The sequence below is a fragment of the Neovison vison genome, chromosome 13 (assembly GCF_020171115.1).
Source record: "Neovison vison isolate M4711 chromosome 13, ASM_NN_V1, whole genome shotgun sequence".
NCBI lineage: Eukaryota > Metazoa > Chordata > Mammalia > Carnivora > Mustelidae > Neogale > Neogale vison.
In genome coordinates this window covers 92,498,447-92,516,108 of record NC_058103.1, presented here as the reverse complement: position 1 = coordinate 92,516,108, position 17,662 = coordinate 92,498,447, and the positions used below count along the sequence as shown (strand labels likewise).

The following is a 17,662-nucleotide window of genomic DNA, read 5'->3' as shown; positions in this document are numbered from 1 at the left end:
CATGACCTGAGCCGAAGGCAGAGGTTTTAACCCACTGAGCCACCCAGGCGCCCCCCCAACGTGGGTAGAGATCTAATGACCTTTTTAGTGTTTATACCTACTGTGTCCATCAGTACCTACCGCAGAGTTGAGTGGATGAATGAGGGTGAACTCACGGCTGTGAGAGGTAGTGGGTCCCTTCCCCTCTTCTGATTGGAAGATTGTGTTACAGTTAGTAACTAAGGTAGGGTAAGTGCCATTAGGGAGGGGGTATGTGCTAAATAATTTTTTTTTAAGATTTTATTTATTTATTTGACAGAAAAAGAGAGTATAAGCAGAGGGAGCAGCAGGGAGAGGAAAGGAAAGGGAGAAGGAGGCTCCTACTGAGCAGAGACCCTGACACGGGGGTCAATCCCAGGATCATTACCTGAGCCAAAGGCAGATGCTTGAACGACTGAGCCACCCAGTGCTCCTGTGCTAGATGATTTTGACAACGAATTTCAACTCTAATTTCTAAGACAATTATTATTATGCTATTTCAGTGCCTTCTACAGTTCTCCTTATTCAGTATAAGTTACTGGTTTCTCCCCTAAACTTTGTTATTTGAACAGCTAAGAATCCCTGGAATTCTGGCCATTGACAGGATATAGGATATAAAGTCAACTGTAAAATTGTTTCAGGTTTGGCTCTCGGGTATTCTGTTTCTACATGGCTCTCAAGGATCTGCTCTTGAATTAACCCATGCCTCAAAAATCCTGACATTGATACCACCCAGAAGTAATCATTATAGAATAGAACTCTTACCTAATGTGGTTGGTTCATGAGAAAAGTTGGCCCAATTCAAGAATCCTAGAAAATGATACTTGGATCCTTTAATCTTCAATTTAAAACCAGTTAAATATAGCATCATTCCCACACCTTTTTAAGAATGAACTTTTTATTTTTAATTTGGAACCAACTTAGGTTCAGAAAAGTCGCAGGAATAGTATAGAATGCTCATAGAGCCCTTATCCAGTCTCCCAAGCATTGATTATTATGTTAACCACTTTTTGTTGTGATGTATTCATCAAAACTAAGAAGCTGGCCCTGATGCATTTCAATTAACTAAATTCTAATATCTCTTTGGATTTCACCAGTTTTTTCCACTAGTGTCCACTTTCTGTTCCAGGTCCCAAACCCAAGTACCGCATGACACTGAGTTGCCATGTCTCCCTCATCTCCACTGTTCTCTCCGCAGCTACAGTTAACAACAGTATTTCAGCAGCTTCTACTTACATTTGCAGAAATAATGCTTTTTCACACTCAAATTGTGACTGCGTACCCTCAAGCAATTAGATTACATAATCACAGGGGCACCTGGCTGGCTCAGTCGCGAGAGCAATGCAACTCTTGATCTGGAGGTTGGGAGTTCAAACCCCACATGGGGTATAGAGATTACTGAAAAATGGAATCTTTAAAAAAAATTTTTTTTTCAACTGTGTAATTCAATAAAAAGAACAACTTGCATAAATAGGTTTGGAAAAAAAACACACACTGTTCTTGATCAAGTTTCTACTACATGGTTGGGAGAATTGCTCAGTAAAGCCAGAGAGTGACCTTTCACCTACAAGCTTTCAGCATGCTCTGGGAATCAAGCAGGAGGAATAGAAAGTAGCATTGATTTGGCAAGTCCATTAATTAAGTGCCTTTCACATTCCCATTTGAAGAGAAAAAAAGTATATATTGGTGTCGTTATAATGGTAATACCCCACCTATGTTCGTAGCTTCACCCTTTGAAGCCACTGGGGCAGGCCAACATAGCGGAGAAGATGGGTATCCAAGATAGGAAGCAGAATGGTCAGCATGGAGCCTAGGTCTTTTGATTACCAAGCCAGAGCTGATGCTACGCTAACCATAACCTTGTGTCAGGTCAAAACATTTCTTCACAGAAAGAGATTTGTGGGTGGTTTTGTGAATATCAAAATATTTTTCTGCCCAAGTAAATTGTGTATCTTGGACCCTGTGGAAGATTCACAGTCCACAAATGGATTCTCTTCATGTCAGACAGCAAAATGAGTGAGGTTGGAGGGAGACCTCTTCAGCCCCAGCAAAGGGGACTGGAGTTTTTGCCAAGGTCCTTATCTCTTCCAGATTTCTTCCCAGATTTCTTGGCCTTGGCGCAGGTCTAAGAATGGAGAGAGGTCATGGACTGTGACTCTACTCTTTAGGTACCCATGGGGAGATCAGTGACCTGAGAGTCCGCAGCCCAGCTCTGAGTTTCCTCTGTGCCACTTAATAACATAAACCTCCCATGGCCTTCTGTTTCTCCATTTCAACTAAAGGGGTCCCCACTGGTGGCACTGGGTGATTTTCAGCTTTTATTGCTTTTTCCTTAACGTTCATGGGTACTTCACGTTGTCTCTGAAACTTCCCTGTAGGTTGTTGGGGTCAGAGGCTGGATAGCATAAGGCCAGTGGGTCTAACAGCCCTGGGTTCAGATTCTGACGCAGCCACAGTATCTGTGAAATTTTCTTCATCCTTAGCTAACAAAAGGGATAGTAGCAGGACTGAGCTCATAGAATTCTTGACTGAACTCTTGAATAAAATGAGACACATAAAGCAGACAAGGGTCCAAGACACCTTTGGCCATTAAGGGCCATTTGTTATCAACCATACACGTCGAGAACTTGACCTAATTTTCAAAGAATTATTGGGTACAGAGATAAAAAGCACTATGTCCAGCTCTGCGTAAGACAACCAGGCACCATTAACCAGTGACTTCCCTGGTGCCAAAACTTACAGAAGGAGGAACGCCCAGGGAAAATCTATAATGGCTGATGCGCTAAAACTGCTAATTTGACCTGGTTTGTTTTTGTTTTTTTTTTTTTTACAACATTTTTCTTGACTATTTTGATGAACTTTAAAAACACTGTTAAATTTCCAGGTATTTGGGGGAAAAAAAAAAAACCCAACAACAAAAAAAACCCCAAATCCTCCAAAATATGAGGAGGGCCTTGTTTGACCTTTTCAATCAGTTCATTTGTTTAGCAAATATTTATTCAAAGCTCTGAGTTAGCTGCTAATTTTAAATAAACTTACTGAAATATCAAGTCATTTATAAACACGTTTTAAGAACAAGTGTTACCCTCATTTTCTGGAGGAGAAATGTATTCCTACTTAGTCTTCTGATTTCTCCTCTCTCAAGCACAGCAATCTGTCCCTCGGAACAGTGATTAAAACTTGCTGTCTGACAGGGATGGAGAAGGGGAGCAGAACTTGCCCTCCACCTGTCGTATAGACTCACAAAAACATTTGTAAAACCCTTTCTGACTGTGATATCATAAAGAGAACCAACGAATCTTTGCCACCTCCTGTTCAAGGCCCGAGACCTCCGAGCTACAAATACCTCATTTGTTTTCTCATTCCAGGACTCCTCTTCTCCCTAACCACCTCCCCTTCCCCCAAACTGAGTGATTTAAGCTGGGGCTTATTGTTAAATTGGCATTATAAAGTAAATTGTGAATCACAGTCAATGGCATGTTGGAGTCAGTGACATGGAGTAAAACTAAAAAGGCAGCTAATCTACTAGGAATAATTAAACATTTGAACACAGTCCTGTCACAAGCACCTGACTCATCTGGAGGACCCGGACAAGTCCCTGGGGCTCCCCAGGCCAGCAGGAGGGGGCTTCACGTAGGCCTCCCTTGCCTTTCCATGACATGAGGGCTGAAGGCGTAGGCTCATTGACATGGGGGCTGAAGACTTGAGGGAGTTTTAGTAGGCATTTAGGAATCTGTTATGCCTAGGCTTTCCCAGGGGATACTGCTTTTTCCCTCAGGCTTTCTGCTGTCTCCTTTCCACAACTCCCCCATTTCGGCCCTGCCCAGAATTTCCCCTTTTCCTCTAAGAGTCCCCATCCTTCCTGACGCACTCCAATGTACCCACATAACCAAGAACCAGCCTCCCTTCGCAGACCTCACCAGCTCACCTTCTCTAACCCGCCAGACCCTGGGATGCAGACTACCGGGGCTGCGGGACCTGTCACTTTCCCTGTGCCATAACTCAGCAGAGAGGTAGGATCAATGACAGGTTTACAGGAGCGCAGGACTTGAAAAAGCTGAGGTCAGTGTCTGGTGGCTTCCCGTTAATCCCACAGACAGCATCCTGCCAGCCGGTCGATCGGCCAGTCTGTTACCCACTCTGAACTATTTCTGATTCTCAACTTTATTTTCAAACAGTCCGAAGAAATCCCAACTCCCAGCAAACGGACAGTGCAGCCCTCTTTATGCGAAGCCTTGTTTATAGGCCACAGTTCTCCCGACAGATTTACAAGTGTCTGTGGAGTTTTAAAAGATGATTGCTTAACAGGCATTAAGTGAGACACATAGGACTGTGTAAATATTTTAGCTGGAATAGGGGATTTTTTTTAAACGTCTGAGCCAAATATTGCATTAAATCTGAAAACAGTGGCAAACTGATTAGGGGTTGTTTCCAGCTTCGTGTTTTGCCAGTGATTCCTGTAGCCAAGAATAGATACCGGAATCCAACCGCCAGTTTAGGCTGTGTATTTTAAAATAACTTTTCATCCTTTACTTTCTTCTCCTTAGGCCTTTCCATCTTTTTTTCTTGTTTTTTTTTTTGTTGTTGTTGTTGTTGTTTTGTTTTTTAAATTTCTTCATGGCTTATCTAGATGTAAATACTCCACAGAGCAGAAAATTATGGTTAATGCGACTAACCCATAGAGGCCAAGAAGGGAACGTGGGCCTGGGGATCAGAGACATTGCCGAAGCTTACAGCTGTCCTGATAGAGCCATGTGGAAACAGGTTGCTTTCGGCTAATGGGGCTCATGTATCTTAATCACTGGTCTCTTTGTAGCCCGAGATTGCCCTGCTGGGAGGAAATAGTCCTAAAATGAGCATTGTTCCCTCTTCCCCTTACTGATTTCCTTGAATCTGAAAGAGGTAGGCCTGTTGCCTTCAAGACTTATATGTATGAGAGAATCTGTCACTTAATTTTAGTAAAAAATACCATGTGATAAGCATTTGGCTCCACAGGGGTTTTGTTTTGTTTTGTTTTGTTTTTTTGTTTTCTTTCTCTCTTTTTTTTTTTTTTTTTTTAATTTAAGCATTTCTACAGGGAAACCAGTTTGAGCAACGAGCAGGATGTATTGCTTGACCACCAATATAATTTCTGTGAGAATGAGGCACACTACCAATGGAGCTTTGCTCTGATTCCACCAGCGACGTCTTAATTTTCACAAAAGACACTCCTTACTGCAATACTCCGTCGGTTGTCCGAAAATGCAGGTTCTCTCTCCCCTCCACAAATGGCTTGGATTTTAGTCGTGTTTCCAGACCATCTGATATTGTTGCTTCACGGGTCTGAGCCTCTTAAAATAATGTGTTTGTAATTATTTAAATGTATATCTCAGAAGTCTGAGTGTTTAATGTAAAAAGGCCTGAAGACTCTCCCCCACCGCCATTCAGGTAATTCCACTGGTGTTGGCAATAGTGTAATTTACATTCAAATTAAATGGCGCACAGAGGGCTTGTCCAAAAGGCTGCTTTCGTGCACAGGTCCCAAACCTCACCTCATGTTGTGGTTAATCCCAGAATATTTTATATCAGGGTTTGTGTGTTACCAGTTACTGTCACCTTTGAGTTAACTCCCTCAAAGCATGGATGGTCATCTCAGTGTTTCCCATTGTCGAGTGTAATTGCTCCAAATGCAGGGACCACAGCCTCTGTATTACAATGATGGGCACAATTGTGGCTTACCTCTGCAAAGTGGGACAGAAGGCACAATTTTATTTTCAAAAATTTCTCTCCTTCATCTTTCCCATTTTGGTAGAATCTGTGTTGTACCAAAAGCAGATTGGTGCCATTATGTGTCAAGAACCCTAACAACATTTTTCCTGTTTTAGCCGTAATTCCACTTCTCAAATCTACCCTAAAGAAGCAATCTTAAACGGAGTAAGATTTTATGGGCACGGATGTGACTTAAAGCCTGAGTGACTGTAAGAATAAGGCAGAAGGGAATTTACTGTTCCACTGCAAGGGCACTAATAGATCACTTAGGGTACATCCCTAATATGGGGTACATCCTAAATTAAGATGTACTCTAGGGTACATCCACTCAATGAAATTCGATATGGCTGTTAAACACAATGCTTGTGAATTCTGTGAAATAATATGAGAAAGTATGTGTGATATCTTTAATAGGAAGAATAACGGTACATAAATTTCTGTATCAAATAAAAGTGTATAAAAATAATATATAAAACCAGTCCTTGTAAAATTATGGACAGGAGTGTGTGATACAGAGGCCAAGACACTTTAAAAAAGGTACCCAAGTATTAAATGGTGACTGTTCTCGGTCATGGTGTCCGGAAGGATTCTTTTCCTACTTTTTTTTGGGGGGGGGGTCAATATTTTTCACATTTCTTTGTGTGTGTGTGTGTGTTAGCTTCCTAAAACATTTTAGAAGGGACTCGCTGCTCTCCTCCGCAAGATGGGTCCCCTTGTCCTTCAGATCCTTGGGAACTTTGTGTTTGTGGCTGCCTGCCTAAGACTTCCCAACATTACGGTCTACCTAACATCAGAACCTTGCTGAATGGGCCTTTTTCTTCCATATAACACAACTTTTCCCATCTATTGTTTAAAATCCCTAGCTTTTTCAATCGAGTCTGAGAAATAAATTTATACTAAGGTGTTAATGAATTCTTCCTTGATAGTGTTTCCTTTTTTTTAACTAATATCTGATTCATGTCTGAAAAGATCCCCTGGAGGTAGCATCTTCAGTTCAAGGCAAAACTTCCGGTGGTGATGATTTTCATGCAAACCATGGGAAGGGATATTCTTAAATAAAAGGATGGATTGCTTAATACCCTATGAATCAAGTCATGCCCAATCCATCTATATTTAGGCCTAGTTATGGGTAGGTGATTAATGAATATTTTTCATACTCATGTCTCACAGACCAAGGCTGTGTCTAGAACCACATAATCATCACAGTGCAAATTCTGATTCAGCTGTGATGTTTGACAGGAGGGACTTTTGAATAGTGCTTTAGACAATTTCGTGCAAAGACTGTGGTCGGTGGCCCCAGCTTCGCAAAGGCTTTCCAAAAGTCCTAAAGCACGTTGGCATGTCCTCACTTGGCCCTGTCACTTCTGCTTAAATTTTTTCATGGAGAAGACTCATGATCATGGGACATTAAGGTGAATTTGATCTTGGGCAGCCTCCCTCTGTGAAGTGAATCAGCATCATGGGATTCCCCTGGGCTCGAGCTTCCTGGTAGGTTTATTTTTACACAACATTCCTCTGGGGAAAGGGGTACCCACTCTTGATCAGAGTAGCTCTAGACAATATCCTCTTGGATGGAAAGATTTTTTTCATTGCTATTCTTTCTCTAGCTTCACTTCTTAAACAAGTGACTGTGGAATCTGTCTCTATGTATCTCACCCCTCCCCAATTTGGCTTCCTCTTTCTATGCTTCTAATGCTAAAACTGCTTTTGAGAAGACCAGAGACCTCCCTGTTTCTAGAATCAGTGGTCACTTCTCTGTCTTCTCCTTGACTTTTCAACAGCACTGCACAAAGCTGACCGCCCTTTTTTTTCTTGCAATGCTGGGATCCTCTCAGATCATGTGACTCCACACCCCTCCTTTTCTGTCCAGCTGCTCATGTCTCCTCCACTGCCTGTGTGCCCCAGGGTTTGACCTGCAACCCCTTCTCTGGCTACATTCTTCTATCCCAACCATGCAGCCTAAACTGCAGGCTTTTATATATAATGTGAGTACCTAACTGACATCGCAGACTTAACATGTCCTAAATAACACTCTTGATTTCCCTCAGATTTACTCATGGCTCTCGCCCTTACTCTCGTCAAGTCTCTAGCCAAATATCCTCACAGTGAGACTTTTCCTGACCACTGTATTTAAAATGACAAGCATCCTACTTCTCTGGCACTTTGTGACTTCCTTTCCCCCAATCCGGGTGATTCTAGTTCCTTGAATCCAGTTCCTTTGAATCAAAATCTAGCCACAGGACACTGAAGATCTGAGAAGGAGAACAGCCCTCTGTCCCTGAGGTCCAATCAATACTATCTATTACCACTTAACTTATCTCAGGAGGCCTCTGCATTCCTATCATGCTTTACTTTTATTCATCATATTTCCTCTTTCTGAAACTATTTCCCTCTTCCTTCATTCTCCTTGGCTGACTGGCTAACTCCTCCTGACCTTTGCAGCTGAACTCATAACTTAACTATTTTGGAGAACTTTCCCTGGCCACCACCTCCCATCCCTGATCTGAGTTGGAAACCCCTACCCAGAGTCCTGTGACACTGGACTATACTACAATTTGTAGGTTTCCTTGTCTGTCTCTGTTTCTAGATTCTTATGAAGATTTTTGGAGGAGAGATGACCAATAGTTCTGGTTAAATAATTTTGCCCCTCAAGATTTCACATAGTTCCCAGTACAGATACTCCATATTTTGAAGGCATGAATATTTGTGTAATTCGTGTGTATGCGTAGTAGGGCTGGAAACCACCCTGTCTCCTGTGATCTAAGAACAATTTACACCAAAATCCCATCTCTGTGGAAAAACAAACCTATCTATAAGATTTGACAGAAAGAGGACTGGAGGGGTGCATGGGGGAACCTCTACCTCCTTGTAAGGGGTCTTTGCTCTGTGTGTGGTCTAAACTCGGTGTAAAATTCAGCCCCTTCTTCAGCATTCACAGCACATGCTCACAGTAAGCACTGTGAGTTCAGGAGTCTTTACTGAAACTATGTCACCATAGTGAAACTATGCAACTATGAGACCAGGTATCACCAATTCCTTTATTCCTCTCTTGCTATCCTTCTCTGTTTCCATCTCGCCTTCTGAAAGAGACTCAAACTCTTCTTTCTCTCTTATTAAAGACAGCATTCCATTTCCCTGAAGCCAGATTCTTAGATAACACCCACCCAAGTCCTCATCTGGGGATGGTGAGGTACTTGGCCCGAAGAATGAATCAAAGATATTTGTTTCCAGTAATAACTATTTCCTGTCTAAGAATTCTGAAGTTAGCTTTTGAAATTGAAAAAAAAAAAAAAAACTGGTATCTCATATCTGAATGAATGAATGTGAATGAAAATGGCATGATATCTAGTCTACTTGTGTTTTCTCCAGCCCCTACATCTAACTACCTCAGTTAGATATATTCACATAAAGATAGAGATTTTTCATGTAGCTATGTTTATATACATGTCTGTGTATGTGTGTGTGATACTAGAGCCAAATGCTATCAAGGCACTAAGATCTGTACTGCATGTGTTTTGTGTAAGACCTCCCTCTACTCATTTGGTAATGTATTCATTATTTAGCAAATGGTCACTGAGTATCTTCTAGGGGCTAGACATTGTAGTAGATGCTGGGGATACAGCAGTATACAAAGTACCCTCCTTCTGCCGAACAAGAGAGATGGCCAATCATGAAAGTTACAAAGGAGAAGTATACAGTGCTATAAGACTGTAACAGAGAAGACCTCCTTAGTATGGAGTAGAGGGTTGAAAAGAAATAGTGATGAGGTAACCTTTGAGCCAAGATCGAAGCAATGACTAACCACTACCTAGGCCTGGTTCCTAGCAGTAGAGGAGAATGTCACTGGCAAAGGAAAACACTGATGGTGGGAGGGAACCGATCATATTTGGAAGAACTGGGAGAGGACCATGTGGCTGGACCACAGAGTGTGGCCAGAACAGTAGAGAGAGGCAGACCATTCAGTGCCTTGGAAGGGCCAATCTGTAGGAGTAATGGAAGCCACTGGCAGGTTTAAGCAGGGGATTGGTATGATCAGATATATGCTTTATAAAGATCACTGACTTCACTGAGAGGAGCAAATCAAAGGAGGCAAGGGTAAATGTGGGAAGACCAGTTAAGAAGATACTAAGGCAGCCTGGTGGGGAGCGACAGATTCAAAAGCTGTTTTGGAGGTGAAACCATGGTCTAGACTTGTCACCTTGGGAGTCACAGTCCTAGTGATGGTTACTGCAGTGTTTTTCTGCATGAGATTTTCTTGAAGTAGAGAACATAGCATAACAAGAAAAGAAATGGTAAAGAACTTTCACATGTAATGGTTGAGTACAGAAGGATGAGGCTGCAAAAGAGAGAGGGTGGTCAGAGGTGGGAGGAAGCCGAGGGTGGGGGCACAGAGCTAGGGGACAAAGTATTTTGGGAAGACCAAGGGTTCAGCGGAGTGGAATCCTGCTGGGCAGTGAGCCAAGATGAGATCTGAAAGGGAGGAAAAAAGGCAGAATGGGTAAGATGGGTTCCTTGGTGACATGAGAGCATTTTCTCAGTTTCATCATAGGGATAAGGTGAATTTTAATGGGTCTGGAAGTACACAGTGAGAAATAGAAAAAGTGAGTCTAAGCAGTTCTTAACAGATGGTTTGACTGTGAAAGGGATTAGGGTATTTATAACATAATGATTTATGTACTAAACACATAATATCAGGAATGTCAATGTAATTCAAAGAGTCTGTGGGGTGGTTGGTATGGTTCCCTTGTTACTGGAAATGAAAAGAGGAAAGCCATGTACAATGTGCTATCTAGCTGGGCTTAGCAGTGTTGAATATTTCAAACAGGTAAAGGATATTGCAGATCGCATTTTACTGCTCAATACACAAAGGGCTTTTCGTGTACTTTTCATTTAGTCCTCGTGAAATTTTACATATCAAGAAACTAAGAGTCAGGTACTTAATAACTTTCCCAGTCAATAAAGGGTATGGAAAATGAAGAAAAAAATGTATCTTTTTTTTTTTTTAAGATTTTGTTTATTTATTTGACAGAGATCACAAGTAGACAGACAGAGGCAAGCAGAGAGAGAGAGGGGAAAGCAGACTCCCCACTGAGCAGAGAGCCTGATGCGGGGCTTGATCCCAGGACCCCGGGATCATGACCTGAGATGAAGGCAGAGGCTTTAACCCACTGAGCCACCCAGGCACCCCCCCCCTTTTTTTTAAAGATTTTGAACAAATGTATCTTTAGATTAAGAGTACTTCAAGCAAGATGATGTTCTGAAGTATTGTTTGTTGATAATGTATGTAGATATCGTAGATATATTCATGAACGTTAAGCATTATACCATTAAGAAAATACCAAAGCTCTTGTTTGGAATCTTTTTAAAAGTTAACAGATTCTTTAAGTGTCTTGCTAGTAATTATCTGAAGTCTAATTTATTAATGGGTCTTTTATTTTGATAACATTTATTGGTCCCTTTTGAGGTTGATGTGTTTGATTTCTCCAGTACAGGGGTATTTCAAACTCATTTCCCACTTCAGATCCTTGGTTAATAAAGATGACTGTTGAAGACATAGTCACATCTGTGAGTTGAAAAAATACTTGACCCCGCAAAAAAAGCACAAGAAGGTCATTCCTCACTTAATTGCTCATTATAGCTCCAGTTAAAGACTCAAGAGTTTCTAATTAGCATTTTTTTTAAAATGGCTTTATTGAGATCACATTCCACATAATTCAGCCATTTAAAATGTACAATTGAATGATTTTTGATGTGTTCACAGAGTCATGCTACCATCACCGTAGACAATTTTAGAACATTTTCATTACCCCAAAAAGAAACATCATCACCCCCTCAATCTCTCCATCCTTCCTTCCCTGAGCCCTAGGCAACCATGATCTATTTTCAGTCTCTCTTGATTTCCTTATTCTGGTCATTTCATATACATGGAATTCTACAATATACAGTTTTTGTGATGAGCTTCCTTCACTCAGCATAATGTTCTAATTGGCTTTGGAGGCATAAACCCTGTTTATGTGCAAAGCAGCACTGGTGTGTGTCGGCTACATTATTCTGTGGTAACATTCTGACCCAGGTACCAGGTATGTAAGGCCTGTGGTTTCACTCCTAATACCCAGTTGCCCAGCCAAGTTTTTTGGCCACTCTGCATACGGACTTTTTCCTGTGGATGAATACAGTCACTATGAGGAATGATTTAGACATAATAATTATATCAGTTGAATTCCTAAACAAAGGACAAAGAATGAAAACACCTTTGATTACATACATATAGGTTGTCCACACCAGGGCCATTTATGTACAGTGGTCTGATTCAAGCCCAGAAATCTGGCTTTCAGGGTGGGGGGGCTCTTTAACAGAATGTGTCTAGATGTTCCCTATGGAATATAATCAAGTCTCTTCTAGAGTAGATTTTCTAAATCCCCCACCCCAGGATTTTCTTCTGATACCAATCACCACGCTAAGCCTTAAATGCCCCCCACCCCCAATATTTAGCGTCAGAGCTGAGGAACTTGAAATAGGGATTTTAAAAATTTCAATCTTTTATCATTTGTGTTTGACTTAAATCACGTGAAGTCTTCCTTTGTGTAGACTTAAAAAAAAAAAAGTTATGGAAGATAACCATAAAATAACATACTCTCTTTTCTGCCTACCTTTCCTAACCAAAGTTTAAAAATTCTTAATATTTTACTGACTTTATGTATAATTTTCCCCTTACATAGAAAGCCCTGAATAATAGCTGGCCAAAAGTTGTTTTTATTTTACTGTTTTAATGCATTGGATTTAATGTAATTCCCTAGCCATTCAGTTCAAGGCCAATACCATGAAAAAGAACTGTGTAGGTTTATTGTGCTAATATTGTACTTTTGATCCCTGAATTTTGTCTTTAGTTTCTTTTTTTTATGTTTTTTTTTTATTTTGACAGAAATCACAAGTAGGCAAAGAGGCAGGCAGAGAGAGAAGGGGAAGCAGGCTCCCCCCTGAGCAGAGACACCCCCCGCTGCCGACACGGGGCTCAATCCCAGAACCCCAAGACCACAACCCGAGCTGAAGGCAGAGGCTCAACCCACCAAGCCACCCAGGCACCCCTTTTTAGTTTCTTTTGATAAAAGTGTGTTTTGGAGTAGAAAACTAAAAGCTCTGTCTGTGTATGTGGTGTGCACACAAACACACTTGTGTGTTTCACATGGAAAGCACGAGGAAGGACACTGTACTGTCCTAGTATTACTAAAAAGAGACCCTGGAGTACAGTATGTTAATATGAAAGGTAATGATTCATATTGTTTGCACGCAGTTCAAATTACTAGAAAGAGAAACTGCTATGTGCCTTACCCATTAAATAACTGCTGTTGCTGACCTATTCACTGCGATGTTTGAGGGCAGAGATTTTAGTCTGGTTTTTGTCACTGATAGGTCCTCACTACCAAGTACAAATTGTGGCACACAAGTTGCACAAGGGGGATTGGTGAATTGATGTATTTGTTGAGTGAATTCCTTGAGGATGAACTCCTCAACCCAACATTCTATGCGCTTCGTATCTGACTCTGATTGCTATCTCTCACGAAAACCCCACTGATAATCTTAAAAATCTGCTTAGTCACAGTTCTGTATGTTGCTACAAAAATCCTCTATCATGGTCCTTGAAGTTTGGGGCTTTTGGAAAGATGGGCATCTCGTAAAACTGAGGGAGAGGTAGAACTTGCACAGAACCACAAAGGGGGTGAGGTAGGAATTAGGTAAGCAGAGAAGAGAGAATTCCAGACTGAAAAACCAGAGTCCAAATGAGTCTCTCCTTTCCTCTAAAAACATATCCTGGCTCCACTAAGCCCACAGGTCCTTCAACTCAGAGAGAGAAACGTTCCATGTTCAAAAAACTGCCCATGCACATTTGAGCAACTCAACATGTCTTAGGTTTTGATTAATTCTATCTGGGCCTTGCCTCTTTATCCTTGTAACATAACCATGCTCATTCAGTGGCTCCAACAAACTTTATTCCTTGTTCATAGAGGTCAAAAACAAAAAAAGCAGACAAACTCCTATGGCTGTAGCAGTCTAATACCTGAAATGTTAAAACATGCAAAGCCTTATCTTTCACTAAAATGCGTCACACGCACTTGCACTTAAATTTTCAAAAAGTTAAAATACCTCTCTCAAATCTGGTGTCCATTATTCCATTATGTTTTGGTTTTCCATATTTAATGTATCTCTCACAATGACCATTTAGTAGCTAACTTCAGGGATCAATATATTTTTAATTCTGCCAAAAATGTAGTAGGTAATGAGAAAGCGAATGTTGGGTGACTTTGGATTTCAACATTGGACTCCCGGCACAGCCTGCGTGCAAGGCAGCCTTGGTGGTCTGGTGACATTGAATACGCGCCCTTGGGTTGGACAATAAAAAAGGGTTCTGGATTTGCCATGATCTCTCTCCTTTGTGCACTGCGGGTCTCTGGTGTCATCAGTAATTAGTCTTCAGGTCTCCCATTGGTCTGCCAGAAAGCCTCTTGGATTTGCCGTGTGAATAAGTGGGAGCGGGCGAGTTGCCTATCCACTGGAACTTTCGACTGTGCGGAGACCATCTGGTGGGTTGGTCAGAGGGCAGCCCTCTGCTCTGATCCCAGAGAGAAGTTTCATTCTAACAGGCCACATGGGAGGCTGGGCTTGTCGGGGTGCAGAGAGGACCTCCCAGCCCAGCAGGGGAGATGCTCCCGTGCGTGCTGGCTTCAGGTCCTGATTTCAGAACAGCGAGGCTCAGCCGCCCAGGGCTCTTGCTTCATCCCTCATTCATCTTTCTCGGTGTTTCTTCAGTGAATCCTACCAGTGGGCGGTACAACTTCAGCCAGGGAACAGAAAGCATTATCCCTGTGTTCTAAACAGGAGATTTGCATGGGGGCAGCACTTTTCTGTAAATACAGTGCATGGCCTTTGTAGTCGCTGGTTCTCAGCCATGACTCCCTTGCTGTTCTGGTTGGGGCGTGTTTCCTGACCAATTTTACTAAATCATAAAAATAACAGATGATCTTTATGAGGCCCCTTGCCAGTGCCAGGCATTGCGCAAACCATGGTATGTGTGTCATCTCACTTAATTCTGATTTCCTATCAGTCAGGGGGTCTCCATCTTGCAGATGAGAGAGACAAGCCACAGCCCACCTGAGCCTGATAGGACTCTTGGTCAAAGCACAAGCCCTTTACCATACCACCCTAGGGCCTCAATAAAATCTGAGCTATTTGATGCATCCCATGGGCTCTGTCACCACAGCCTGGACAAAGGGAGAGCCACAATGATCAACTTTTTAATTCAGGTAGAAGTGAAGGTTTTGCTTTTGTTATTGGGAAAATAAGATCTGCCTTTGGCTTTGCTTTGGGTAGGGAGAAGCGACCACCAAGAAATCATTGTAATGGGTTCAGTTATGTCCTCTTACTGAAGTACAGGCAGGCCTCACCGTATATTTGTGTTTATGCATAATAGTTCTCTGTAAATGGAACTGTTGGGATTTGAATGTAGTAGAGGGCCTGTTAAAGGGTTTAAAAGATTCTCCCAATTCATATTGTAAGAAATTCCTGCTTTGTTTTAAACATGGCTACCTGTGTTCTCAGAATCATAGCTGGATATCATCAGGAAGGTTCATGTGTGTGTGAAAGTTCATGGGAAAAAAATGCCAATTCTTGAAAGCAGACATCTTCCAAAGTTTTTTTGACCAATCTCCTACTTCTAGGCCTAACCTCAGAACAACCCAATCTGGAAAATCATATTGGCTACTTTGCTTGTGCCTTGCGCCATTAAGAAGTAGATGTTTTGGGAGGTCTTCAGAAAACACTGAACCCTTTCAAATGAGCTTAGGATAATCACATCGATTCAGAGTGGAGACTGGGACCCTTGTTGTACCTCTCCTAGAAAGGGAGGAAGGCGGGGAAAGATGAGGAGGTCACACTGCACTCCTGGAAAGCCCACTCTCAGTTTGGGTCAACACTGCTAAATTTTTTTTAACCTTCCTTGGTATAAGAATGTAGTTAAGATGAGGAAATCATGCGCTTTGGGCCAGATGTGCATGGAACACTCTAAAGAAGTTTGGGAACAAGTTAATAAAACCTGCATGGTGGCTTCACAGAGATTAATATGAATACACAAATAAATATGATTAAAGGTAAAGCATAAAGACCATACAGCAGGTACTAGAGAAATTTAAAGGCTGCAAAAACTTTGGACAGTAAAGGACTTCATGGTGGTGGCCGCATGTCAGAGAGGGTTTTTAGGATGAGTGGAACTTGGTCAAGTGCAGTGTAGGTAGATACGTGATATGAGCAGACTGGGCAGAGAACCACACGGACGCAGATGTGGAAGTGGGAATGTTGGCTGACGTCACTTAGAAAAGTGGCAGAATTTTGGCTTAGTTGGTCAAATTTATGTGGGAACTAGAGCTGAAAGGTAGAAATAGTACTGTGACGTAAAGGACCCGGAGTTTGAATTTAATTAGCGAAGAGCAACCACTCATAATTTTATCTCATCTTGTATCTTCTCTACTTTACTTTTAGGGAACGATTTTGCCTTGTAATTCACACAGACCAAACAAAACTTAACAGGCCTTAGAGTTCACCCTTGATCTTATCTCCCCAGCAAAAAGATCCTACTTGCCACTCTTCCCCATCTCCGCAAAGGGCATTTCCAGCCATTCCCACTGTGATGGGGAACTGTGGGTTAGGGTGGTTTCCATATCACCAAATCAGAACTGTCTGATTTGAGGGGGGCATGGTTGTATTCTAAGTTACAAATTATATCTGGGAATTGTATCAATGTGTTTATAAATTCTCTCTGAAGTAAATCACACGGAAAACAGCTTCACATGTGTTAGGGGAGTGTTCATGGGAAGGGCGGGAGAATGGAAAGCAGGATGAGGGCTTCCCTGGGCTGGGCTCGGCCCTCCTCCTGGCATGTGGATGGCTCCAGGCAATTCGGATGCCTGGGAATTGCTGCAAAATCTATTTCAAGCTCTGTTTCTGGAGTATGGATCTGAAGAGGATCAGGGCCTTTAATTCCCCGGGGAATTCGGTAGTTTTTTTTTTCCTCCCTTAATTTTGGAGAGACCAAAAGCATAATACTTTTCCTGTCCCAAGTCAGAGCTTTCTCTGCATCTCTGAAAGGAAAGTTGAAGGTGGTGCATTTCTTTGTTCCCAAAGAGAAGTGTGGAGTAAACTCACTATGTTTGTGTGTGTGTTTGTATGTGTTGTGTCTGTTTTTGTTTGTTTTCCCCCGATCAGGATTTTGCACAATCAATCCTGCAGAGCATAGCACAAAGCCGCAGCTCAGCAAATACATGTTCTTAAGCAAATCTAATTCCAAACTTCCCTTCACAGCCAGTGAGAAACAGATGATCGTGGTATGCAAAGAGTCACCAAAGGAGTACCTCCAGCCCTTCAAGGACAAGCTAGAAGAGTTCTTCCAGAAAGGTAGGGGATGGCGTCAGCGGCACATACACGAAACTTGGATCTTTCCCTGAGGCCCACGACCACTTTCATCCCTGCTGACCACCAGCAGCTCTGCTGATTCCACCAGTCCACCTTCCCACCATGGTTTTGTACTCAGTGTAGATAGAATTGTCCCGCTATTTCCATATCATCTTTCAAATCCCTCTTAATATGTCAAATCCTTTAACATTACTCCGGTTCTTATAAATCTTTTAAGGGAAGACTTTTACTCTGTCTCTTCACGGAGCCCCGGGGGATTCTCAGTACCTGTTACCTGACACATGAATAAGTTCAGAGCTGATACAGTCATGCCTTTCGGGTTTGCAGTCAGCCTGAGCAGGTGGATGGTGATCCCAACCCTGGTTTACAGTGTAGCATCTTGGAAACTTGCGTCGTATTTTTTTATTCCTTTTCTGAATGGAAAACTGGGGCCAAA

The 17,662-nt window shown here is 42.0% G+C and overlaps 1 protein-coding gene across 3 annotated transcripts in view; it reads left to right on the top strand.

Annotated features, from left to right (window-relative positions):
* The window catches only part of FMN1 (formin 1), a 415,126-nt gene that overhangs the window by 306,404 nt on the left and 91,060 nt on the right, over positions 1-17,662 (top strand). For all 3 annotated transcript variants that reach the window (XM_044231844.1, XM_044231846.1, XM_044231845.1), the window contains one exon: positions 17,116-17,208. In XM_044231844.1, the coding sequence (XP_044087779.1) occupies positions 17,116-17,208 (93 nt within the window). The remainder of the gene's footprint in view (positions 1-17,115; positions 17,209-17,662) is intronic.